Consider the following 27891-nt stretch of genomic DNA (forward strand, 5'->3'; position numbering starts at 1 on the left):
TGATTAAAAGTTGAATGTTGCCATTAGAGTGAGTATGACATAAAAGCAGTATGCAATACAGGGGATGGTCCGAATATTGACTTGATCCCCTGATTCTGTATGCAGTAGGACTACCCTCTATCAACCCATACAAATAAACATCACTTCCTAGTTTCTACTACAATGAGACCAAAAATCACCAAAATATAGGATTAAACAATTACAGGACCGATCACGGATATATGTAAAGCAGAGAAATTGCCAGAACCAGAACCCCATGAATGTCTACAAACAAAGGGAATGATCTGCTCATTTCCTTCAAATCCTTGAAATCAGGGCAAAAACTATAGAGGTGAGTAAGATCTTGAGGGCTCCTACCCCCACTTTGGCAAAATATACTTTACACAATTTACAAATATGATATTATTGCCCATAATGTGATCAAGCCGGAAACTAGTGAGTTAGTGCTCATGCTTGACGCGTGCTTTTAATATTCCAGGCAGAGGTGGGGAGGTTGGAGGTCTACCCAGTGTGCTTGACCGTGAGGAATGAGGGATTTGGGATTGGTACATGCCAGGCATACTGGACCCTTCTCCATCAGCAGGGAAATCATGTGTTACATCGTCACCCTGTGGTCTTTCACAAAATTTCATTGCCTTGAGAACATAATTGTCATCATGGAGCTCAAAAGGGGTGCTGCATATAATTTCCAAATCAAGGCAAAAAAAATCAGAAAACATTAAAATCCATTTAACTAAATATATATATATATATATATATATATATATATATATATATCATAAGATTCTGAAAAGAGATTTGGCAGGTTGTAATGGAATAGTGGAGCGTCAACACTAAACCATCTACTCTGTGTCTTTTCTAGTTTGGTAACAAAGCTTCCCAAATTGTTGCAGTATTGATTGAATTATCCCAAGTATTAAGAGAGAATGAGTCAACAGTTAGAAGGAACAAATGGTTTAGAGACATTAAACAGAAGACATCATCACTCCATAACCAGTAAGGATATCAGAAAGATAACATGCTGACAGGATGCACTACCTGTTAAAGTCGAAATGCACCAGCTGCATATCTTCTGATATTTCCACCTCAACAGTTGCATGAGGGCGTGTCTACAATTTCCAAATGACAGGATCAGAGACATTTAGACAAATGCAACTACACATCTAGTAGAGTTTCAAGACCACAGGTATGATGTGACACTTAAGAATAACATAGGTTTTTCATAGGATTGGAAAATTTTATGGTAAATTTACTGGAATGTCAATACCATCTTCCAAAGATTGAAATGATATGCAAAATCTTGTAAAATATTTGAGCAAATTTGTATAACTTAATGATAATCCAGTTCAGTAATGCAACTTAAAATTTCTCATTTTCATTTCATAGCAAGGTGACCTTTGTAGAATCCCTTGCAGCATATGTAAACAGGGAATTGAAGTGAAATTGTAGCCAAAATGCAATAATGGAAAGAAGCTTTAAAGAGAGAACCATACAGGAGATTTGTAGGAAGCCTTCATATATGGGTAACATATATGCATGATAAACTGGATGGCACTTGGGAAAACATCAGTGAAAAGAAAGCCTATAATACTTGTAACATAAATCTAGATATCTTGCTGATCAGAGCACACTTCCAAGAAAATTCAACAGATCTGAGTTAATAACAATGCAACATGCAAGCAATCAAATCCTGCTTCACCATTTCTTCACATCAAAAGGCATATCTTTAGTTTAACCAAGATATTTAAAATCTCTTAATAATTCTACCTACTGAGCACCTTTAACTCATAACAACTTAAATCATCTTGTCCATGCACCATTTGCCACCTTTGGAAATTAAGGCAATATCTCAATCGACACACTTACATTGCATAATAGGGTTATTTCTAAGTTATTCCATACACACTCAATTCACAATCTTATCTTCAACCCTTTGTACCCATCCAGTTCCTTTTCCTCTTTCTTTCTTTCTGGTTCAGAAGGCAAAGATTTGTCTGTGTTTTTCAACTTGCTGTTAGTTTGGGAGAACAGTAATGGTACCTTTGTTTGTCAAGACGATAGAGAAAAAGGGGGAAAAGGAGCTTGAGACTTGCAATAGTTGTGAAAAAGCAACATTTTACTGCCCTTTCATGTGCTACACGAACATGCTTGGAGACATGCAGACGTGTGCACATACAAAAACACACAAGAACAAATGTTCTATGTATTTTGTGATGCATCTTATTGGACACGCCAGTGATAGTATGACACCAAAATCTGTTTTTGTAGTTTATACTTGATAGGAGTTTATTTTTAAGAATATTCTGTTATATATATTGGGGATTTTAGGAACAGAAATCGAGTCTTGGTGTAAATTTCCACTCTTGTTTGATTTGAAAGATGTGAGAGGAAGAGAGACTTTTAAAATTTCCTCAACTCCAGTTGCTTGGTTCAAGAGTGAGGAGAGAAAATAAGGAAAACATGGGGGGAAAACGTAATTAAAAAATTTCATACCAAGCCCACCAAAATTTTCTTCAAAGTAGGTCAAATTTGGAGGATTAACTTTTTTCTTCACATTTTAGGTTCATCATACAAGGTACAAATTCTTTCCAAACACTAGAAATTTCCCCCCTCAATTTTTTTTTGATAGGAAACAACAAAGGGATATATTGATAGAAAAAAGAAGTACAAGAGAAGGATGAGGAATCCTCCCATCAAAGAAAAACTAAACTACAAAAATACAAAAACAAGAAAATACAATTTAAAAACATACAATCTCTCTAGACTAGACCAACCCAATGGAATTACACACTGCTAGCCAATCAAGTTGTAACACATTAAGGGGAATCCCCTTAAAAACCTTGGAACAAAAAGCCCAAAGAGAAGCAATGAAACACTAGAAATTTCCCCCCTCAATTTTACATCTACTTTCTTTTTATAAACATAAAAGAATAAAGGAGATTTCATATCCCTTGTCTTCCTTTCCATCTCTTATTTTCCTCTTTATGTCCACACAGCAGTGAGGAGCTTCAAACCTGTCATGAGGTCATCCCTTTCCTTAAAAGACAGCAGTGACATCAAGGTTATAGCACTGAGGGAGTGAGTAGCTTTTAGTGTTGCTTCTTTTTGGATGTGCCTTTTGACAACTGTTGTAGGCGTCCTATGTACTTTTGTGTGCTATATCTTTTCACTTTTAATCTCACTTGATTGGCCTATCAAAAGGTTACAGAAGAAGGGATTTTCCATATCCCATTGACCAAAGGCCTTAGTAGGACTATGTTCAAATTTCTGTCATATGCAGAAAACACTAGGACACTAGAAGGGAATCAATGAAGAAATAGAAAGCTGATCTGATGTTGAATTTGTGATTTTTCAGGGTTGGTTGCTCAACCATTCTCAAGCTGAAAACGATGAGATTGATGCAAATTGATGGAGTGCTACACATGTTGAGTTCAGTTCTGTTTAAGACAATAAGTAACAGTAGCGTGGACTTTGTTATGGCAGATTTGATCTAGTGGGAGGACTGGATGGCTTATCTTTGGTGGCTTAAATGGGGAGAGGGGATTGGACTCCCTATCTTACTAATTATTCAGTAAAGGAAGCAATATAAGAGTTTTGCCAAATCTTTGGAAATGGACATGCTGACAATGGAATTGGATCTGTCCCTATTTCATGGTTGTCATATTTATTATTATTATTTTTTTTTTATAAGTAAAGGATATTCATTCAAAAGGCACAATGCCACAAGGTATACAGGGAGTATACAAGGCAGCTAAGGCCTCAAAAAACAACAACAAAAGTATCAGAAGTTGTGACTATCTTGGGCCTTTTTTCTGGCAGTAGAACTTAACAAATGGATTTCACAGGGCACATTTGAGAAGCTGATACTGTGTGTCCACAAGTCTGGGGGAGGTTAAAAGACTGAAGTAGTTCATCAGATGCAAACACAAGATTATGGCAAGTTTGGATCTATAGACCATTCAAACCCTACTTGTGTTGGCAGACCAGCTTCTGACATACTGGGGACAAGGACTATGATTAAAACAAAGGACATCTCAAATAATCATGTAAAGCTGAGATATAACAATCAAGTGGTGTATAGAAGTGGTTTGCATGGTAAAGGAGACATGGGAGCAAAATAGTGCCCATAGCAGACTCATGGGACAGGTGATAAACACAAGGGTGCAACATCTTATGATGTTCCAAACAAGGGCCCCATGTTGCAATCGTTATCATAATTATCTCATCATCATCATCATCAACATCACTGAGCAGAAGATGGTTTTGCCCCCCAATATGGATCAGCAATAGGGTGTAGATCCAGAAGAGAAGTATATCCATATGGATTCCATTGAAGCCTAAAATCAACTAGGTCCAACCCTAGACTCGGGCCATCCAAAGGTTGCATGTGCCTAGCCATTGTAAGTTTTTGATCTCCAAGGATGCCTTGTTTCTTTTCGTAGCATCAAGTAGGATTCTTGCATAATATGGTGAAGAGCCCATGACACTAAAGCTAGGTTTAAAGGAAGAAAAGTGGGTTACTGCTACTTTCAATTCTAATGAGAACTCTATCCTGATGCTCTCAATGAATACCTGAGGTGTGTGATGACACCACATTTTCTGATTACATTAGCGAGGGTTAATGACAAAACTCCATTATTATGGAGGATGGTAGCAAAATGGACCTTAGGAGCTGTCAAGGAGATGGCTACTTAGTCTTATGATTCAACTTTGCAGTTGAAAGTGGATTTCTGGGATTAAAAAGACAAAAAATGCAGGATGGCCTTTAGAGCCTTGAGGCTAAGGGATGCCTGACAAAGGAAGGCAGTGAGACATGTATAGATATATGAACAAAGGTTCTGAAAGAGAGTAGAGGAGATCACTTGAGAGAAGAACAATAAGAAAGTAAAGTTGATGAATAGTACAATACTAGGGTTGTAAATGAGAATACTATGGAGATCACTCAAGAGAATAACAATAAGATACCACAACCCCAAGGCTTCCTTAAAAACATGGTGTGTATGTGCGTGCGCAAGCGTGACAGAGAGAGAGAGAGAGACAATAACCCAGGATTTCTTTCATTTTTTAAAAATCCTTTTTTGTTCAATTAATGGTACCCAAGCCTAAGGGTGAGAGAGAGAGTACCACAACCCAAGGATAAGAGAGACAAGGATTATTACTATTATTATCATTTTGATAAATAGTACCCTAACCCTAATATTTCCAACACAACTAACTCGAAAAACAAATTGCAAAAACAAGGCTCTCCTAGGCAAGTGGTTTTGGAGGTTTGCGTTAGAAAGAGAGCCCTTGTGGAAGCAAGTAATCATAGGCAAGTTTGGGGAAGAAGAGAGGGGTTGGTGCTCTTTGGAGACAAGGAAGGGGTATGACGTAGGGTTGTGAAAGGCTATAATGAAAGGGCGGGGTGCTTTCAAAAGTAAGATTTCTTTTGTTCATTATAGCTACCTTAAGGATGCTTGGGTTTTTATGTGTGGGAGTAGGCTGAAGATTGGGGGGGCTCTGGAACCCATGTTTCTTAAGAAATCTCCATGACTGAGAGTTGGATTGTATTGAAGCTTTTTTTAAATTGCAAGGAATATCAGTGAGTAGGGAAGTAGATGATAGGACGGTGTGGATGGCTGCAAAGGAGGCAATTCTTTAGTTAAATATTTTTATTCTAGGATGGTTCAGAGCAGTTTTGAGTCTTTCTAGATGGATCTTATTTGGAATTCATGGGATTTATTGAGTTTTTTTTTGTCTAGGAAGCAACCTGGAAAGACATTTTAACTATCGACAACATGAAGAGGAGAGGTTGGATGTTGGTGAATAGATGTTTTTTATAGAAAGGTGAGGAGGAATCTAGTGACCACACCCTTCTCCATTGTTCCAAGGCAGGTTTATTATGGTAGTTGGTCTTCTCCTTGTGTAGAGTGGTATGGGTGTTGCATTTCCTTAATCAAAGCAACATTTCTAAGTTGGCATAATTGTTTTGTCGGAAAGAAGAGAAAGATGGCTTGGAATGCTGCTCCTCTTTGTTTATTTTGGACCATCTGAAAAGAGAGAAGTATAAGGGTTTTTGAAAATGTTGAGTTATTAGATCAAGAGCCTAACTCATCTTTTATGTGTAACTTTTTAGAATGGACCAAAAGGGTACTAGGGGTAGGCTCCGTGTTTATGTTTGATTTTGTCAATTGGTTATACCTATATGGTAAGGGAGTATTTTTTTTTTTTGTTCTCTCTTCTTGTTTTCTGTTCTCTTTTTGCTTCAAAGCATACTTGTATATTTTTTATGTACTTTGTGTGGCCTTTTTTGACGCTTAATAATTTATAGCACTTTTGCGTATAAAAATAAAAACCAAAAAAACTCAACTTTTGCTTTCGAGTATGAACATTAGAAAACTTGCTAGGTTCTCTAAAAGAAAAAAGAAAGACAAAAAAGGTTTCTAAAATGAAAAATAAGCTGATTTACATAGCAAGAAAGAACTTAGCAAGCTCAAAATATAAACTCAAGAAAATAAAAAACAAACAAATAACCTAATAATTTACAGCTATGGTGGTGTGATCAGGATTACTAAAGTAAAATGAACAGTAACTGCCACAGTGCTTAATACAGTATCTCTACTTAACAGAAGTTCCTAAAAACTAACTAAATAGTTATTGCTAAACTTTTCATTAGTAAAAAGTGGAACGCACGAGAAGGACGAGTGATCCCTTCAAAGCAAACATGTAGTAAACAGTGTACAAAAATAAAATACAGCACCAAGCCTCAGAAGCCCCTGTGAACCCACTCAGGAGGGAACACAGTCACCCATATGAAACAACTCCCCTCCTAATTAATTAGGACTTAAGCTACCCCAAACCATCCCTTCCCCCCAACCCACCCCCTACCACCCCCCCTCCTTTCTTTTCACCTTCTTCTCCCTTTGGAGTATAATATTTAAAAAAGAAAAATGTCCCAAATAAACCCCAAAAGATCCTCTCTCTCCTTGTAGAAAGGAGGAGGGAGGGCATCCAATTGATTGTTAAACTGTTTTGAGGGAGATTTGTTGCAAGTCACCTTTTTCTTTGGGTTCTTTGAGGCAGAATCAAGAGTTTGGGAATTATTCCAATGTCACGTAAAAAGTATCAAATTGAATATTGGATAAAACTATGAGGTTTAGGGTGAGGAAGGAGTCTTGGTTAAAAGTCTCAAAGGCTGGGTGGCGATGGGCATGAAAAACAATTAGCATCTGAGACTAAAGCCCTGGGGGAGGAGAGGCTCTCTTTTGCTAGGGTGCCCAGTCAGCTGTTTGGCAGCCTAATTGAAGCAACAAGTGAGATGGGGCTTGGGAAATTTGATCTTGTCTCTGAAGGATGGTTGGAGCAGTTGACAAGATGAGGCACCAAGGCTTCATAGTCAATTCCTATTCTGGAGTGGGTCGTGCTGGCCACTCAAGTTGAAGTGCAATTTCTGGACAAGGCCTGTCTTATGCTACTCTCTCGAATGTGGATGTGGCTTCTACTTCTTTTTCTTCCCAAGTTTCGTGGATGAGGAGAAGAGTGTGCAGTATGGTAAGATGGTTACACAGGGCAATTTTAGGAAGTTCTCAATTTAGCACATGATTGTCCATGACCGGTGGTCATGTTTCAAATAGAAAGGAACCTATCAGTAAATAAATAAATAAATGTTTCAAATAGAAAGGAATCCTCAAGGTCTAGTGATGGGTTTGTGCCCTTTTAGGTGGGTCGGGCCCTTGAACCAGTATCAACCTAAAGACACATGGACCAACACGTCTAGACTAGGTAGATGATGACAAACATCGGGCAGGACACATTGGAGGATGAACAAGATTGCCTAACCAAAGTGGCCACCCCTACAAAGCCGACCAACACCATTGAGGCAAAAGGGGATTGCCCTGATCAACAAATGGAGTCCCTAACATGTTCATGTGCCACCTAAAAAGCCATAATGGTTCAACCAATGGCACCTATACCCAATGCCCATACGAGCGACAAGGTAGCCATTGGCTTAACTAAGGTTAAATGACCATGGTTAAAGCATCCTATACAAGGACCTTTGGGCCTCAATAGGGGGGAGGCATGTTCATTCATACTTGAAAAACCACTCTGAGTTTATCCACTCCATTCGTTGAGGGAAAAAATTATGTCGTAAGCCTAGTGCCAATCCTTTTCCATTTATCTTCATTTTTTCACCTAACCCTTACTATCTTGATTTTTGGAGGGGTGTACTTGGGCATTTCTCTCCTACCCTTTATGCATAGGAGTGCGTCGGAGAGAAGTGGTAATGTTCATGTGGTCGCCAACCAATTGGGTGAGAAGTTGTTGGGTTCACCCACCAATCAACTTGATCCAAGAGTTTGTGTACCAACAATAAGGTGTGTGTGTATGTGTGTATATATATATGTATATAGATTTAGAAACAAGGATTAATTGCATTGAACTTAGGAAGTACAATGAATGCAATGAACAATGAGAAACCCACCCATGATTTACAAGAACTAAAAAAGAGAAAGTATACTTATACCTTCTAAAGGAAGCAAAACAAACTGTTCATCTCACAAATGAAACCAAAACAATGCAGCACTACACATCTTAAGGGGTTAAAATGTCCCCAACAAAGGATACCAAGCATCTAGCCCCTTTCTTGGCTAAATGATCCATTTCTAGGTTAGCAACACACAAAATTCAATGGAATATATATATATATATATATATATATATATATATATATCTCAAGTCACTTGAAACATTAATAAATTTGTCGGGTACACCCATCATCCTTCCATGGATTTCTTTTCTTCTTGGACACCCACGAAATGAAAATGGTATTAGTCACCTTGTATCTAAAAATCTCAAAGCTTTGGCTTACAGCAAACCCTTCAAAAAAGCTTGAATCTCTACCGTAATATATATACCCTTCTCCCACCTATTTGGAAAATGCTTTAAGTACTATACCACAATAATCTCTACACACACCTCCATAAGATATCCTGGTATGGTTTGAAGTATTGGTTGACAACAATATGACTCGACTTAGACTAGTATGATTAGGCCAAGTAGTATCTATCTCTATCATGGGCCATGGCCATAACAAGTCCAATGCAAACAAGTATTTGGTGGTTCAACAAAAATTCAATCTTGACTCGGATATGAATCACTTGGCAAGACAACTTCCAATATAACTTAAATTCACGACATCGTGACTTAGATCCATAAAACAAGAGAAAGAAAATAGAGAATCTCTATATTTCTTAGAGATTCCCTATATAAATGAAGAAAAAATGTTTCAACTCATAACTAGGAACAAGAATTGTAAAGCAAAGGGACTTCTCATGGGAAGAAGGTCCCTTAGAAAAGAAAATACATCTAGTCAAGTGGTCTACCGTTTGTAAAGCAAAGTCAAAAGGAGGCTAGGTGTTTGTTCTCTTTTGTTGTTTAACAAAGCCCTTCTTTGTAAGTGGTGTTGGCGTTTCGTGAGTGAAAGAGATTTGTTGTGGAAGAAAATCATAAAGGGAAAGTTTAGGGAGGAGGAAGGGGGATGGAGGTCAGGCATGGTGAGAGATTCCTATGGGGTTGGGGTTTGGAAAGAGATTAGGAAGCAGTGGTAGCTTGTTAATTCAATGATTTCCTTTGTTGTGGGCAATGGTGCAAGATGAAGTTCTAGAAAGATAGGTGGTGTAGTGACGAGCCCTTATGTGACACTTTCCTGTCCTTGTTTGCTTTATCTGATTCTAAAGAGGTTTAGGTAGTTGATTTGACGAACATCGAGGAGAAGAAGGAAATTGGAACATCTGTTTCGTTAGAAACTTGAATGATTGGGAATTGGATATCTTGGAGTGTTTTCTTTCTAAGCTCCAAGGACATTTAGTGAAGAGGGAGAAGAAGGAAATTGGAACATTTGTTTTGTTAGAAACTTGAATGATTGGGAATTGGGTATCTTGGAGTGTTTTCTTTCTAAGCTCCAAGGACATTTAGTGAAGAGGGAGCAAGAGGATAGAGTAATGTGGAAGGGTTATAGCAAAGTGGTTTTCTCTATAAAAGGGCTTTATTCATTGCTGGAGACTGATAGAACCATCCCTTTCCCTCTAAAGAAAGTTTGGAACTCTTAGATTCCTTCAAAAGTGAGTTTCTTCTCTTAGGAGGCTTGTTGGGGTAAGGATTTGACTTTGTACCAACTTCAAAGAAGAGGGTGGATTTCGGCCAACAGGTGTGCATTGTGCAAAAAGGGGTCAGAGTCCATTGATCATATCCTTCTTCATTGTCAAAAGGCAAGATTATTATGGCAATTGATGTTCTCTATTTATAGTGTTTGGTGGGTTATTTCTGAGTCAATTAGGGAGACCCTACTTGGGTGGTAGGGTTCTTTTATAGGGAGAAGCCGTATTAAGGCTTGGAGAGCTACTTCTTGTATTTTTTAGACGATTCGGGAGGAAAGAAATAGGAGATACTTTGTTTGCAAGGAATTATCTTATCAAAGGCTAAAAACTTTATTCCTTAACAATTTCTGTGTGGGTCAAGGTGTATATAGGAGGAGGGTATACACATATGATTGATTTCATAGATTGGTTGGGTCGCGATTGAGGGAGGGAGTATCTTTTGTTCCCTCTTTTTTATTTTTGCTTGGTGCTCTTTGCATACGACTTATGTACTTTGTGCGCTTCTTGACGTTTTATTAATACAATCTCTTATAGAAAAAAGAAAATCAACTTAACTTCTTTTCAAACAATTATTGAATTGTTATCAATCAAGTTTGTTTTTATCATTTTCATCTTTTATTTTTCAAAAAAACAATTCATATTTAGGAAGTTATAATTCTAATATGTTTACCAATTATAAAAAAATGGCATTAGGTAGAAAATTGAGTATGATAATGTTTTAGGAGCTCTCAACTCTTAATACTAACATAAGCCAATCCAAATATGTGTTTTCATACCTATTTGAAGGATGTTTTTGTAATTATCTAAACATGTGATAAATGTTTTTTATTAGTTTGTTGATTCCATCTTATTGCAATTATTTTTTTCAAGAATTTTCTTACTTTTTTTTTTCCTAAAGATTTTGAGTTTTTTAACTACCATTATGCATATTGACAGATATTGATATGAGATGCTAAGACCAATCAATCTTAGAACCTACTTAGAGATCAATACCACAACTTTGAGAATTTCCTTCCTAAGCTAGTAATTGGGAAAGAGCCTGAAGCTTTTAGGGAAGTCTTAAGGGATAATAGAGGAGCTCGTAATCCTTGGTGTATAGGGTGAGGACTTTTTGGGAAAGAGCCTGATGCTTTTTGGGAAGAGCTAAGGGATCATCAAGGGGCTTTTAATCCTTAGCGGATTGGGTGAGCACTGCAATTCAATGTAGTTGGATTCCCTCATGAAAGGAAAAATTGCCTTAAGATTTCTGGAGCTATTAGGAAATTTTCTAAATCTATGAAGGATTTCAACCTTGTAAACTTTCCTTGTGCTTTTACTTGGTGCGGAGGCATGGTTTGCTGTCTATAGTGGCTCATTTTCTGGTTGTGGGCTATTTTCTAATTTGATGCAGCTTTTATTATGTAGACTAGTCTATGGACACCATTATTCTCCCATTCTTCTTGGTGAAAAGGAAGAACTTTGCTCCATTTGAGGACACACGGCTTAAGGTGGATGGTTTCAAGGATTATTACAAGCTAAGGGGACTTTCCAATTTTTTCATAATTTCAAAGTGAAACTTTGCAAGATGAGCTAAAAGCTCGGAACAAAAAGGTTTTCAAGAGTATGGTGGTGCATAAGGCTTGAGCTTTAGGATTTATGTTCAAGAAGAATAAGGAAATGATTTTATTAGTAGAAGAGTTAGAGGCTACAAATTTGGCTTTGAAAGATTATAACCATTGTGTTGGACAAGAGAAAACCTCTTGTGTTTTAGGATCTAGAAGGGGGATAGAAATATAAATCTTTTATAAAATGGAAAATGCTTGTCCAAGAAAAAAATGACATTGAAAGATTTGCATGGGTGGTCTTTTGGTGAGGGGAAGGAAAGTTATGGAGATGATTGGTATAGTGATTAAAAGAAAGTTGATGAAGTTCCATGCTAGTATTGGGCAACTAGTTTGGTGGTGCAGATGGTAGGAGAGTGAGATTTTGGAATAATTTATAGTGTGGTAATTCTTTTTTAAGATTCTCTTATCCTTCTTTGCTCTGCATTACAGTGTCTAAGGATGCTTGGGTTGTTGATTATTAGGAGAACACGGGTGGAGTTCAATATTGGAACCCTATTTTTAAAGAAATTTACAAGATTAGGAGTTTGAAAGCATGGATCCTTCTTTAAGCAATACAGTAAAGTTGTGAGGGCAAGTTAGTGTAGCAGGATGCTAAGTATAACAATTCTTAGTTAATTTTTTCTATTGCTCACTGGAGTAAGTTTTTCTAGGACCTTTCCCTTCTAAAAAGAGTGTAGCTCATGGGCTCCCACAAAAGTAGGTTTCATTACTTGGGAGGTGGCCTGAGAGAAGATATTGAAAATGGATTAACTAAGGAGAAGAAGGTGGCCTTCAGCTAATGTTCTTTTTTAACAACAATAAGTTCAACTTTCATCATAGTTTTTGTTTGCCTATCACAACAACGACAAAAACAAAGAAAGAAAGAAAAAAAAAAAAGGAAAGGAAAAAGAAAAGGGCAATGAGTCTAGCTAGCCACATCCTTCATTTCTTCTTTGAGGCAGCTAGTGAGAGCATGTGGCAATAGTTATTCTTATTATTCAGTCTTTCTCAGGTGCTTCCTCATTTAGTGAAAAGGGTGTTACTAGGGTGGCATGCGAATTTTCTAAGTAACAAAGAAAAGTGTGGTGGATGGTCTTGTTTTGTTTATCTTGGACCATTTGGTAGAAGCTAAATTGTAGGATGTTCGAAGGTCTAGAGCTTTCAATTCAATTGTGAAAGGATTGTCTTTTTCTTTATCCAATACAAAAGTGAATTAATATTGAATTAGAAGTACAAGAGAAGGATGAGAAATCCTTCCAAACGTATGAACTATGATAAAAAGATCTAATGTATGAAATGTCACCTATATACCACACACAGTTATACAAAAGAAGTGAGGTTTTGTTCTCCTTAGAAATAAGTGCATCTACAAAGGAGGCCGAAGCTTTACTCCAAGAGGAGTTGTTTTTAACCATTTTCACACCAAGTTCCAATTAAGTTGAGTAACACTAAGAGGAGTGCTCTTGAAATATGAAGTTGCTTAGGCCCAAAGAGTTTTGCTTTTACTTATACTTCCCAATCCTTTGAAGGAAATAGCCATCATGTCACTTGTGCTCGTAGGAGGAACTCAATCTAGCCCAACCAAGCTGAATAATCTATGCCAAAGCATCATAGTTGTCGAATAGTGTAAAAAGATATGATCAATCGTCTCACCACTCATCATATATATAGTGCAATGGTTAGGACTAAAGGTTTTGTAAGGTCTTCTCACCTATAGCAAGTCATTGGTGTTGACCTTCTTGTTGGCCGCTTGCTAGGCAAAGGTCTTTATCTTAAATGAGGCTTTAGATTGCCATATGAATTTTGCTGAAGAGAAATGGATAAGAGCTAGTAGATTAGACAAGGACTAAAAAGAAGGATTTTACTAAAATATACCTAAAGAAGATAAAGAGCAAAATATCTTGTCAAGGATAAATGAAACCAAGAGCACAAAATAGAGGAAGCTCTCTCTCCTCATCAGTGAGATTATGACGAAGGATAAGATTCCAAGAAATGGGAAAGGAGGTCTAAGAATAAAAAAGATAGAGGAGTTTCTAATCATGATAACTCTAAAAAAATTGGAAATTTTTTTTTTTTTTTGATAAGTAAAGCAAGATATATTAATGGAGAGGCAAAAAGTTACAAGTATACAGGGGGTATACAAAGCAACAACCCCCTCTCAGAAACAAAAAGAAAACAAGAAGGGCTCACCACCCCTTAGTTTGACGCCAACCATTCCAAAAACCCTATAAGGGACACACTCTCCTCACCAATATACAATCTAGCCCAGCTCCACAAGCTACAAACAAAAGAATTCTTAAGCTTTTGGATATCTAACACTCCCCCCCTAAAAGCTAGCCTATTTCTTTCTTTCCAAACCGTCCAAAAAATACATAACGGAATGGATTTCCATATCTTTTTCCTTTTCTTTCCCACAAAAGGGCCCCTCCAGCTAGTTAAGACCTCCTTTACAGTTTCTGGAAAGACCCACTGCACACCTAATAACCCAAGAACAATATCCCACAGAACTCTGACCACTATACAATGAATAAGCATATGATTTACAGTTTCTTCTTCACAACCACATAGAAAACAACGATTAGGAAACTGTCATCCTCTTTTCTGAAGTCTATCAAGAGTGAGCACCCTCCCCCATGTAGCCTCCCAAGCATAGAATGCAACCTTGGTTGGAACTGAATCCACCCAAATGCATCTAGAAGGAAAATCAAACTCATTGGGTCTGGCCACCAATTTATAGGCTTCTTTGACCCTAAATTTGCCATTCCTTCCTCCCTTCCAACAGACTGCATCTTCCTCCATAGAAGGCTTGTAATCCCTCAGAATATGCAACAAGTTCCCTATCATATCCATCTCCCAATCATTAAAGTCCCTCAAAAATCTTAGATTCCACCCCCCTTGACCAAAATTTTGATCCCACATCTCCTCCACCGTCACATTCCTCTGAGCAGCCATAGCAAATAAATGGGGGAAGTTTTAGGACAGCCTTGTACCCTTACACCACACATCAGTCCAAAAATTGATTTTGCTTCCCTTGCCAACTATGAACCCCATGTTATCCCAGCACCAATCATTTTCCTTCCATATTTCCTTCCACACCCCCACGCCGAAAGCCCCATAAGCCCTCTTTGCTCTCCAACCATGACCCTCTTGCCCATATTTCGCTGCTATAACTTGCTTCCAAAGATCATCTTTATCATAAGCAATTTTTTTTTTTTTTTTTATTTTTTATATATTTTTTTTTTCTAAAAAAATTGGAAATTGAGAACATAGAGGTAAACAAACCCCCACCCCCCACAACACAAACACAAAAACCAATCACAAGTCTTCCCAGAAGTGAATTCTAATCACATCTTCCATCATGAAAATAGGTATGACCTAAGAAATCCTAGAAAACATGAACAATGGCCTTCCCAGGGTATCAATGTGACTACCTAACTAGAATGTTGGCACCTCAACCATTCAAATGAGTCCCATAGATACTCAAAATTATCTTATGTCAAAGAGCATCACTTTCCTTAGGTATAGATCTTTCTTAGAAGCTAGTTGTTTGTCATTGCTAAATTTATTGATTGTATGGGATCTCACTAATGAGGTTTTAGAAAATTTTTTTTCCAATAACATTTGGTGTCTTTTGACTTCCTATGTGCTTGGGGTGTATCCCCAGTTTGAAGGGGCTTTCTAACAAATCTTTATTTTCCTATTAAAAAATAGAATGTCAAAAGTTTGTTTAAGGTTATAAAAAAGAGTTAGAGAAAGATCAAGAGAAGACAAATTAGAAAAAGTTTTAAGGAAGGCAAAAATGTTACTTTCTCAATCAATTGTGAGGGACAATTTTGGGTGGTTGGTGATAGGAAGGACAAAGCCAAAAAAGGGGAACGGAATCTTATCTTGAAGTATGAATATTGATATTGCTTGCCATCTTATAGGAGAAAAAGTGGAGTCTTGTATAATAGTGTGGTTATAGATGCGAGAGGTCTAGAAGAGCCAAGCGCCTAACTTACCTTTGAGGGGTCTATCTAAAGTAGTCTTTTATCAAAACTTCATTGTTCTAGAGGTGTGGACTTGTACTAAAAAAATTCCTTTCAATCAAGGTAAAAAAAAAAAAAAAAAATTGGGTTAAAGTTTACTAGCCTTTTGATAAGGCTCAGACCCAACCTATGAAGGGACTAAGAAGTATAGAGTCATTTGACCTGACCCTTTATGTTAGGAAGGAGACTTTGATGTCATTCCGTTCAGGGGTAAGACAATGCAAGGATCCTAGATCATATCAAGTATGAGGGAGTTTTCCTTTTTCTTTTTCTTTTTTTCTTTTTTTTTGATAGGTAAAGGAAGGTATATATAAATGAGGGAGTTTTCAGATATCATTAATTACAGTGAAATGGTGGATTTGCTTTGTTGGGAGCAATCTACACTTCATACAATAACCAGGACACCCTTGCCTTGGCTGGAGCAATTATACTGGATATCAGTCAGAATCAGGACACGCTTGGATGTTCTATGTTGGGACTTGGGTAGACTCCTCTTTGCAAATCGCTCTTTTATTTAGGTAGGTTTCCCATGAAGAAAGAAAATTCCTGGATCTTGCTCAGATGGATTTTGAGAAATATATCTCACAATAATGCTTGATCTACTGTCTTACTGAAGGCAGGGAAGGTAAAGGATGTTCACAGGTCCTTTCCGGTCAGAGAACATGCTTAGAGGGTTCAGGGATCATGAGAAGAGAAGGAATGGTGGGAAAGTTTACTATTTCCTAGTAAGTTTAAAGCTCTCATGGAGGATTGAGCCAGGAATATTCTTTTGTAGAGCTAACATGTCAACAAAGCTTCTTCATGAAGTTCTTGAAGCTGTATAGCAAGCATGAGTTGTACCATCTCTGGATCAAGAGTTAGCAGAATGCCTGAGGGCCAAAGGGGAATCCAAAAAGGTTGGCCAAGCTGGAAGAGACCACTTGACCAAAGAACCCAAACAGGGGTTGCAACACAAATTTTTTTCCATCAAATGGATTGGTGAAACTCCTATCTTGTACATTCCTTTTGGTCAGATTCTGTAATCCTTTTGACGCAGATTATCGTTTTTTTAACTTTTTAATTCATATTTTATTAAGTGCCATTCCTGATTTTAAACAAAAATGGGGAAAAAAGATAAGAAAAAGCACAATTTCAGAGAGGAAAATATAAAAAGTAAAAAGTTCTGTAAAAATCATTGCAGATTTTATGAATGTGCGAAAAATATTTGATTCAGGCATAAAAAGGTCAATATTTCCTTCTATGCTTCTACATATCACATCAAACTTCACTAGCATGATGGTTATTAACATCATTATGCAATGATCACCTTAAAGTCATGTGATGCCCTTATTTTTATGAAGAGGACTGGTCCTCTAGAACACGTAATATAAGTCAAAATAGCACTTTCTTCATACCATGTTCTATAGATCCCAAAACATAAATTTAACTAGCAAATGCCTTATTTTGAATTTAAAGGAGGTTCCCCCTTCATTAAATAGTGGATATCTGAAATGAGTGGCCTTTATCAAAATGTGTATGTCATATAATTGGCAAATATAACAAATATTCTGAATCAAGTCAGCAACATCAAACTAGATGCCAACCAAATCTTGATGACACTTTTAATGAGAATCATTGCAGGAATGGAATTCAACTAGAAAACTTGCCAAGAAATTCTACCTGGACCAGAATAAAAGGCAAGGCCACACCCCCGCTGGGAGCATTTCCTGAACTGTATAATTGCTCATTCCGCTGTATCAGGTTCTGAAGACCTACAAACTTGATGGAAGGAGAGAAAAAGTCAATAAACATTGATCATCCAACATAACTCACCAAAAGAGGAGGTCCTCAATCCAGATTTATAATAGGAAATCAACATCATGCCAGAATTCTGAAATCTAATCCCAATAGGGAATGTAAATACTAGTTTTTACTTGTTCCTCCAGTTCTTGCAAATAGGCAGCTTTCTTCTCAATCCTACCCCTCAGTCCAATGCGGTCTGTCTGCAGTAATTACATTCAAGAAGTTGGATGAACTCATATTAAATCCAGAACACTTAAAACTAAAAATCAAATCTATGACCAAACTCTAACAAACAAAAGCTACACTCAAACCTTTAATTCTTCAATGTCATTTAGACTAGTGCGAGGCAGACCCTTCCATTGTATTTCTTTTTTATCCTTCGATATGATATCCATAGCCATTAGAACGTTCAGGGCATCATATACTCTCCTCCTTATGTTTTTCTCATCATATTGTTGCTGCCATTTCAAAAAAAAAAAAAAGGAATAAATAACTAAGTACTACCTTGATCTTTCAAGATCATGGATATTGAACTAAGGAGGCAAATAAGATTTTCATCATCCAGATTGGAGAGTACCAACCTGATCTGGAGATGTAAGACTATTGCTAGGATCAGCAAATTCAGCTACCAGTTCATCTGCGACCTGAAAAAAACTTCAACTTCTCAGAATTAGGCATGCAACAGTTAGATGATAGATAACACGATAAGTGATATAATATAAGTGAAATACTAAGACAAGCCAGTAAAAGTGAGAAGCATCATCCATCAACCACAGGTATAGTTTTATAAGGGCAGATATTCAAAATTAGATTTAATGCTCTAAACAATACACGAAGACTCTAAACAAGTTATAAGCTTCCAGCTTTGGATGGATATGATAACAATTAAAAGTGAAGCTAAACATAGGGCAAATAGTTCTATCAAGTTTACAGCAGAACTCTACTTTCTAGGTCAGATGGGATTGTTAATGAAAAGTTAATTGATCATAACTTCAATAGAAGCTCAGAGAAGGTTCTGTTAGTGATGGCTACATTCCAATCCAGTAGAATTGGGGTCCAAACTTCAAACCTCTAGTTGTATGCAAGGGTGGTGGAATAATTACAGTTTGAGAAGTTGAAAGATGGGGCAAATGGGAGAATCTGAGAGATATGGGAAGGGAAGAAGTTGAGTAATACGAAATTGAAGTGAGATCTCTTGTCATTTTCTGGTGTAATATATTTTCCCTCTTTTCTGAATTTTTTGGGTGATTGGCATGGTGGCTAACTTAATTTCTCTCTAGTTTCTTTCTTTCTTTCTTTTTGCAGCCTAGTTTTGGCTCTTTTTGTATACTGCTTGTATACGTAGGGTGCGCCCCCTGTTTTGGCGTCTTCTTAATTCAATCTGCCTTTGTCTATCCAAAATATATATATATATCTTGTCATTTTTGTTAAATTTTTGTTGAAACTTGCAAATTGAATGAAAGCAGGGATTTGTTGAAACTTGCATCAAAGGATGGGGATTTCTCGGTGAAATCTTTGTATAGGACCATGCAGCCGGGGTCTCTTGCTTTTTTCCCTTCAAAAATTATATGGAACTCTTGTGTGCAGCCCAAATTGAGCTTTTTTGCGTGGGAGGCTTCTTGGGGGAGAGTTCTAACCTTGGATCACTTGCAAAAGAGAGGTTGGGTTATGGCAAATAGATGTTTTCTTTGCCATAAGAGTGAGGAGACAATTGACCACCTTCTTATCCATTGTGAAAAAACAAGGGAAGTATGGATGGTGTTCCTTTCCTTTTTTGGTGTTTCGTGGGTTTTTCCCCGTTCGGTCAAGGAAACCCTTTTAGGATGGAGGGGTTCTTTTGTGGGAAAGAAAAGGAAGGTGGCGTGGCAATTGGGATAGTTATGCTTGTTTTGGGTTATTTGGAAGGCTAGAAATTCAATTGCATTTGAGGATTGTGGGATGTCCATTCAAAGGCTGAAAGTATCTTTTGTGTATTTTATGTGGTTGGAAACCAAATCGTGGATAAAAGATGGTCCTTCGACCTTAATAGAATTTATAGAGCGGGTGTGTATGCATTAAGGGAGAGGTTTTTTTGTTTTGCCTTGTCCTTTGATGTTTGGGCCCTTTTGTAAGGGGGTAAGTCCCTTTATACTGTAATTCGGTGGGTCGCTTCTTTAGCGCCTCTTTGCAATACAATCTTATACTTATTGATCAAAAAAAATAAAAGATATTTGGCATAGGTAAGAGGTTAGGAGACAATTGAGAGGGATATTTAGGTGTTTGCTTTCTTAGTAGTATAGACATATAAGTGAAGGCTTAATATGATCAATACATCATGTCATTGCCTATTAAAAATGATTAATATGTGATGTCATATTAAAACTTTATTGATGTAGAAAGGCTGTCTATATCCATGGAATCGCTGCACTGTGCACAGCACATGACCAACACAAATACAGTGATCAATATAAATGTAAATCCATACAACATATCCCATACCAGATAAGGAATTACTATCTTATGAGATAATGGATATACAAAATGTCAACTGGCTATGGTTATAATAATATATTTACTTAGAATTTCACTGTTTCATTTGGTGGCACTTTACCACATTGCATAACATGCCATATCTGTGTCTAGTGAATTACTATATGAAGACAAACTAGTTTGTGCTTTCCATGTCATCATATTGCACCAATATGGATGATTTGAGCATCACATTGGCAGAAAAACAATTTTTGGGGGCTATGGAACCTTAACCATAGCCTGAAAAAACTATTTCTTTTGTCATTCTTTGGTCCCCTTGGAAGAAAACAAAAAAGAGTGGGATTGAGAAAAGGTACACATTGTTGATAGTCATCATTTATAATACTATTACTTGTCTTACTTAAAGATTAATTAAACAGGTGTCATGACTCCTTTTGACAAAGATGAACTACATCATACAATGGCTAATAAAAAAAGGGAGAAAAGTATACCTACACCATTCACCAAAAGAAGGAAGAAAAAAAAAAACACAGAGCTGAGGGCAGGGGCAGGAAAAACAATGTAAATGTACAAAAACTATATGATATAATTGAGGAGCTAAAAAGTTTCCCACAAAAGAAACAAAATGCTTTGCCCCTTATTTAGCTTAAATAGTTCACAGCTGGATGAGCTGTCCATGGAACATAAGAAAAGGAGTATTCTAAATCTCTAGTGGTATCAATAATTTTGCAGAATCAACCACCAAACTTCCAGGAACTTTTCTCTATTAACACACAAGAAATAGCAATTTTCAATTATCTCACCACACTAAGGTTGAAAAGGCCCAAGTCTCTGACTTGCAACAAGCCCTAAAACAAAGTTAATATCTCTGCCTCAATGGCCAACCTCTGTCCAACCAATTGGGTTTTTTTATAAATGAAGCTTTGATACAAAAGCGAGTAAGTACTCAACACCATACCGCAATGGTCTCTCTCTCTCTTTCTAATCAAAAACAAGAAATTCATTAATAAAGATTTAGAAACTACACGCAGAGGATGAGAAATACCCAAATAAAAAAACTCTAATAAAAAGAACAACAAATTAATAAGATTTCTCCTATATACCACAAAAAACTATACAAAGGAAATGTGGTTCTACTCTCCTTAGAGATCAATACACATACAAAAGAGGTGAAGCTTTGCTCCATGTTTCACATTTTAAGCCTTTATTTACACACCAAATTCCAGTAAAGTTGAATAACACCAAGAGGAATGTTCTTGAAAGCTAAAGTTATTAAGACCAAAAAAGAAGAATAAAAATAAATTAGGTCCTATATTGACTCTGCACTTCACTTATCCTAAAAAATCCTTGCATTTTTTTTCCATATTATCCAAACCAAAGTGAAGCATGCAATTTTGTTAGAGAGTTTTGTCTTTATTTGTTCTCCCTAAACCTCAGGAAATGGTCATCATGTCACAAATGCTCTTGGGAGGGACCCAATCCAGTCAGGCCAGCTTAATAATCTATGCCAAATTGTCAAAGTCGATGGACAATATAAAAAGAGATGATCAACCGATTCACCACTCCTCATACACATTGCAACAATCAGGACTAAGGGCATTGTGAAGTCTCCTCATACCATAATAGTGGCTTAACAACATCAAAGTTTAATTTTATTGAACCTTCTTGAAATGGTAAGAGATTAGGAAGACTTTCTCATCTCATTTCTCAAAGTAGCAAACAAGAAATCTGGGCATTAGTAACAAAGGCCTAGAGATGAGAAAAGGTAAACCAAGACCCAAATAGCTACTAATGACCACCACATTTCTTCAAAAAGTCCCTAGTATTTTTTTTCCCCTACTACATAAACCAAATCATTAGCACTAGAACTTGGGCAAAGGTTGTTCACTCTTTTTTTTAATAGGTAAATAAGATTATTTTTAACAATGCCTAATCAAAAGAAGGCACACCAAAGCACATAGGGAGTATCAAAGGTGACAAAAAAATAAAAAATAAAACCTCTCACCTATAAAAAAAAAAACCTAAACAATCAACAAAGTACAAAATAAACACAGGTGGTCCATTTAAAGACATTCTATCCTAAAGCAAGAAAGAGCATAAAAAGGAATTTTTGACAACTTAATCCATTTGCTCTACATTGACAAATGTTATATGATTCCTCTCATTCTTTTTTTTTGATCGGATGATTCCTCTCATTCTAAATGGTCTACAATAAGTATAAAGGGGTAATCCTCCATACCCTTCTACGATTACCCCCCACACACACAAAGGTGATAAAGTTTCTCTAGTTGTAGAACTCAACACTACTAACTTTAAACAATGACAATAATAAGCGCCATATAAATCTTGTTTTAGCACAATGAAGAACATGAACAGTTGATTTGTTCTCAACTTTACAAAAATTATAGGGCCTATTTGGAAGGTGTTTCCAAAATCTGTTTTTTGTTCTTGAGAACAGAAACACTGTAAAACGTGTTTGGAAAATGTTCTGCATGTTTTCAAAGTTATTATCTACATTCTCAAATCGATGTTTTTAGAGAACATTTTGAAGTTGTTTGCCTTGTTTTCTACACTGTTAACCAAATAAAAAAAGACCAAAAAAAAAAAAGTGTGTGCGTGCATGTAAATTTGTGTATCATACAACAAACTGAACCAAATCTCAAATCCACACACAAAGAACAAACCCAAAAACCCTTAAATTTGTGTTCTCAATTTTTTTTTTTTTCCCATTTCCTTTTCCAAAGGAGATAATGGATTAGCAACGATGTTGGTCGCGAAGGATGGTGGCAACATTGGGATGTGAACTTCACTTAGATGGGGCAACAAAGGTGGATATGACTGTGGACTATGTTTAGATGAGAAAATGTGTGTGTGTGTGTGTGTGTGAAAAAGAGAAAGAGAGAGAGGAGAAGGAATGGGGAAATGGAGGTGATGAGAAGGGAGAGGGAGAGAGGAGTGTGGAAGCAATAGTGATGAGAAGAGAAAGCGAGAGATCATGAGAGAGATCTTAAAGGGAAGAAGAAAGATCCAGAAGAAAAAAGAGAGGGGCAGTGTGGGAGTTGCTATTCACTCTTTTTGGAGTGTCTTGGGTGTTTCCGTCTACAGTTAGGGAAACCCTATTGGGTTGGAACGGACTCTTTGTGGGAAAAAGGCACAAGATAGTTTGGAGAGCCGGTCCCCTTTGCATTTTTTGGACAATTTGGAAGACAAGGAATAGAATTGCCTTTGATGATGAGGTGTTGTCCATCCAAAGGCTGAAAACTTCTTTTCTTAACTCACTTTGGTCAAAGACTAAACGTTTATAAAAGATGGTCCTTCAACCTTTTTGGAGTTTTTAGATTGGGTGGGTTCACATTAAGAGAGGGGTTGTTTTTTGTATATCTTTGTGGACAACTTTTTGTTTCTCTTGTTAGGGGGTGGGTATTTAATTTTCTTTTATGTATATTTTGAGTCACTATTTTAGCACCTCCTCGTAATACAATACTTCTCTTACTTATCCAATAAATAAATAAATAAAAAGATCCATACAGAAAAAAAAAATGGGGGTGAGGGGTGGGAAATGCAAAAGGTTTTAAAAAATGATAAAAACAAATATTATATTTATAAATTGATACAATTTTTTAATTTTAAAAATATGAAAATTATTTTTAAAATGGATATAAATTTTTTATCTAAAATTATTTATATTTAAAATATTAAGTTGATCAAAGAAAATATAATTTTTTTAAAATTGTTTTATAAAACTATTTTTCACTAATTTAACCAAACATGTTTTTTTTTTTTTGTTTTAAGAACAAAAAGTTGTTTTTGGAATTCAGTTCCCAAACAAAATTTTGTTTTAGAACACACAAAACCGTTCTAAAAAATAGTTTTTAAAAACTGTTTTAAAAAACACTTCCCAATCATGCCTATGGTTACTCACCAAAATTCATGCCCAACTTTTTAACTAATCTAAAGCCAAAATTCTCCCCCAAACTACACTCCACCAAAGAATCCTACTTTTGTTGACATCTAAGGGTTCCATGCTACATTTACTAGAAATTTCTTTCTCTCTTTGGCTTTAAGAAAGGGTAGAAGGCTTTGACTACAAACAGTCTGCCTTTTCATTCCCTCTGTACCAGTTTGTCTTCCATACCCCTCTTCACTGAATACTTTTTCAGTTTTTCCATAAAGGCCTCGACATTTTCTAGCTCCCCATTGAGAAACGGTGACTCCAATGCCCTCCCTCCCCTAACTCCTCCCATATTTGCGGAACTCACACAGCCTTTGAGGTGGTTATGGGGAACAATGAAGGGAAAAAGATGCTCAATGTTGTGACACCTCTCAACCAAGTGTCCTTCTCGAAGGTGTCCGTTGAGAATTTTACTCTCCTTCCATTTCCCACCTCAAAACAAGTTCTACTTTTAAAATCCCCCCGCCCTCTTTGTATTGTCTTCCATACCCTAAACCCATGCCATCCCTTACCTCATAAGGACCACCCCCCTCTACTTTCCCATGCTTCCCATCAATGACCCGCTTCCATAGGGGCTCCTTCTCTAAAGCATACCTCCATTTGGTTTCCTTCAAATGTGTGGTAGATATGTTGACCATCTCATTTGAGAACTTTGACAATTATCTTAGAGGTAGGGTCCTTTGGTGAGTGCCTATCATACCTTTCATATTTTCTTATTCATCAAAAGGTAAAAATGTGAAGTGCATGAAAGAAGACATAAAAGCAATTGGGGAGAATACAACAATTTGACCACTTTTCAAGGTAGTTAAAAGAATTTATATATTACCGCTTCCCAAATGGATAGATTCTATTGTCTTAGAATTTGGGGCCCTTATCATCCCTAAAACAGAAATGCCTTTATCACCAGAACTACAGTGAGGAGCTGTGTGAACCACCAGGATAGAGAGAGCACATCAAAATACACCGATGTAGCATGTGGGTTACTGGAAAGCCACACCAATGTAGCATGTGAGTTACTGGAAAACTATATTTGATTAACATCAATTCATGGATATTTTAAATTTAAGTAATTAGAAAAAACCAACAGGCCCTCAATGACAAAAATTTGGATCATGTAAAAGTTGCTCCAACTGAGTAGAATGCCTAAACCACACACTAATAATAGCATAGTAAAGTGCTCCTGTCAATCAAGAGAGAGATGAACAAGAAGAAGAAGAACCGCCATGTTCCACTATAGCAATCTATCTAACGCAACACCAACCATTTAAAACCAAATTTTGAATCTTTTTCAGAGTGAATAAGCTCAATGACAAAAACACAGCATACAAGTAAGAAAAATGATTATGCAGTCATCTATAAAATAGGCAATCAGCATCCAAACAATGAGCACAAAAAATTAAATGTAAACATTAAGCATGAATCTTATAAACCATCTGACCTCGTTATAAGTGGTCCTTCCCTTGCTTTCCACTTTCTCACAAACTAGACAACAAAAACAGCACAAACATCAAATTAGTATTTGCTGCACCAAGGCTCATCTCAGCAAAGGTGAGTCATACTCTATCAACATCAGAGAACTAATTTTAGTATGAAATATATAGGTATCAAGCCTCACAAGAACATGAGAATTGGAGATGGGTGTGAAACAAACACCTTTCATACTGAATTGACGAAGTCCCCTACCACTCTTATCCCCCCCAACTGCCCGTTGACCTCTTTTCTTCTTCCTGTTACTGTTGAGAACTTATGGTCACTTATATTGATAAAGAGCAACAAGCAGAAACGCATAACCATTAGCATAACATTAAGCAATTTAAGCTCAACCACTCAGAACAAAATTGTAAGACTAAATATGGCCAAAAGGACTAATATTAAGAATTCCATATCTAAGACTTCTAGAGCAGTATCAACTATCAGTAGCATGCCTAATTAAAGTGCAAAGGATATAATATAAAACCCCATTATCACAATACTCTCAATCATAATCAAAACCGACTCAATAAAAACATAAAATTTTCACGATTTGCAGAAGCAATATCATCGTTTTTGGACCCCACAACTTCAAGAAACAAACTAATACTAAATAAACCACCAATTTCAGCAGTTTCTACAATTATGAGAAAAAAACACAATTCAAGGGTTTTACCAAACTAGGCAAAGCCCTCAAAACTGAAAACTCCCACCCACGAACAATTCAGCTTTACATGAATTAAAGAAAAGATACTAAATGGTGAAGAGAATAAAAGACTCACGCGGCCCCTTGAGATCCGGCATCATCACCGTGAATGTCAAGATGGTTTAATCTAAGAAAAGTGTTTTCGCTCGCCGGTGTTGCCAATGCGGCCTCGCTCCGGCTCGACGGCGACCCCACGCTTCCACTTGTAGACACTGACTGGCCCGAAACCGTGGTGCCCCAGGACCTTGTAGCTCCTCCCTTAGAAACGGTTGCTGGGTTCTTCTCCCCATCTTCTTGATGACTCCCTCCAGTCACCATTTCTTCTATAACCCCAAAATTGAACCCCAAACAAGATATGTATGAAGAAAAAACCCAACAAAAATAACAGAAAATTTCAGGGTTAGAAGAAGACCCTAATGAGAACTTACCTTATAGGATCTGGGTCTTAAACAACTGAAAGGGACTGCGCATGTACAGGGGTTGATGAGCATCAGTGACAAGTCTCCTCTCTCTACTCAGTGCACCAACAAAGACTGCGCTGGTGAAGCAGGCGAGGTGCGTCTCTATTGTGCACTGTGGGTTGAAGGTGACGTGTTGATCTAACAAGAGGGGGCGGACGAGGAATGGGTGAAACCACGGGTCCACCGCATTCGGAAGAGGAACTCAGGGTTAGGTAACTGTACTGCTTTTGGGGAAAACAAACTGCAATTGAACAGGTGGGAGAAATCGAGACGACGTCGTCTGGATGGGTCTCCGAATGCTGGAACAAATACTAAAACAGGCGGGTTTCCGAATGAAACGGCGTCGTTTTTCAGGAAGATGGGACCCTTTCATTTCAATCCTGAGACATGGAAGCCAAATCATGCGGTTTGGTGGCAAGCAAAGGCAGCAAAGCCAGACCACTACTCGGGTCGGATGTAAATCTGGCCCGCAGTCACTAGACCAGATATCTCAACCCATGAGCAAGTCCCGATTTAGAAAATCGGACTTGGCCCAACCCAACTTACAACCCAAGACAATGACCCATAAAGCATGCCAAACCCAATTCATATCAACCTCGTAGACAAGTTAGGTTCTTGCATTCCTATAAAATATAAATATATTATAAAATAAAATATTAAAAATTAAATAAACTCACTAATCTAATATAAATAAAAATAAAGAAATGTTAAAGAGTTTTTCTTATAGCTTTTATGTTTTCTACATTGGAAAATATATATTTTGGTATCATGGTTTGAAAATAAATAGTAAATACCAATCTATTTCATAAAATTAAATTTATTTTTATAAATTTGAAAATATTTAAAAATTTATTCATTGTGATATTAATTTGAAATATGTTTCTCAAAATATATTTTTTAGTTGGACGAAAGCAAGTGTCCAATAGATTCTGCATGGACTCTCCCTTTCTATTCTCCCAACATAAATAAAAAAAAGGTGTACTAAAGAGTATCTCTTACATAAGTTCAAATATGAGATATAAAGGGAAGAAAAATGAAAAGACAAGGGAGTTTGTTTTGTGTCTTTAGAAAATCCTTAGTCTGCAAATCATCTCTATATGTAGAGACGATCTTACCACATGTCTTAATTTCATTGGTAGGTCGATAACAAAAGGAATCTTACTAATAATAAATTTCTCTCGTATTCAATATAATATGAACCCTCATACTCTAATGAATATGGATTATCATGTTACTCATAGGATGAGACTCATGTTGTTATTTAAATGAGTACAAATTTGTCCACTTTACTTGCCCCATTTTCC

At 36.8% G+C, this 27891-nt stretch overlaps 1 protein-coding gene across 2 annotated transcripts; it reads right to left on the minus strand.

Annotated features, from left to right (window-relative positions):
* On the minus strand, positions 1-26856 carry LOC117920390 (transcription factor-like protein DPB). Of its 2 annotated transcripts, none has more exons than XM_034837882.1 (10): positions 26555-26856; positions 26203-26446; positions 25604-25683; positions 25389-25432; positions 18111-18173; positions 17841-17987; positions 17661-17729; positions 17407-17505; positions 1039-1109; positions 1-675 (listed from the first exon to the last, which is right to left on the minus strand). In XM_034837882.1, the coding sequence occupies exons 2-10, from the start codon at positions 26442-26444 to the stop codon at positions 441-443; spliced, it is 1050 nt and encodes a 349-aa protein (XP_034693773.1). In that variant the 5' UTR covers positions 26445-26446; positions 26555-26856; the 3' UTR covers positions 1-440. The 2 variants fall into 2 exon arrangements, with proteins under 2 accessions (XP_034693773.1, XP_034693772.1); XM_034837881.1 differs by having other exon boundaries at positions 26203-26449.
* Between the last annotated feature and the right edge of the window lie 1035 nt (positions 26857-27891).

The sequence above is a fragment of the Vitis riparia genome, chromosome 8, assembly GCF_004353265.1.
Source record: "Vitis riparia cultivar Riparia Gloire de Montpellier isolate 1030 chromosome 8, EGFV_Vit.rip_1.0, whole genome shotgun sequence".
NCBI classification, from domain to species: domain Eukaryota; kingdom Viridiplantae; phylum Streptophyta; class Magnoliopsida; order Vitales; family Vitaceae; genus Vitis; species Vitis riparia.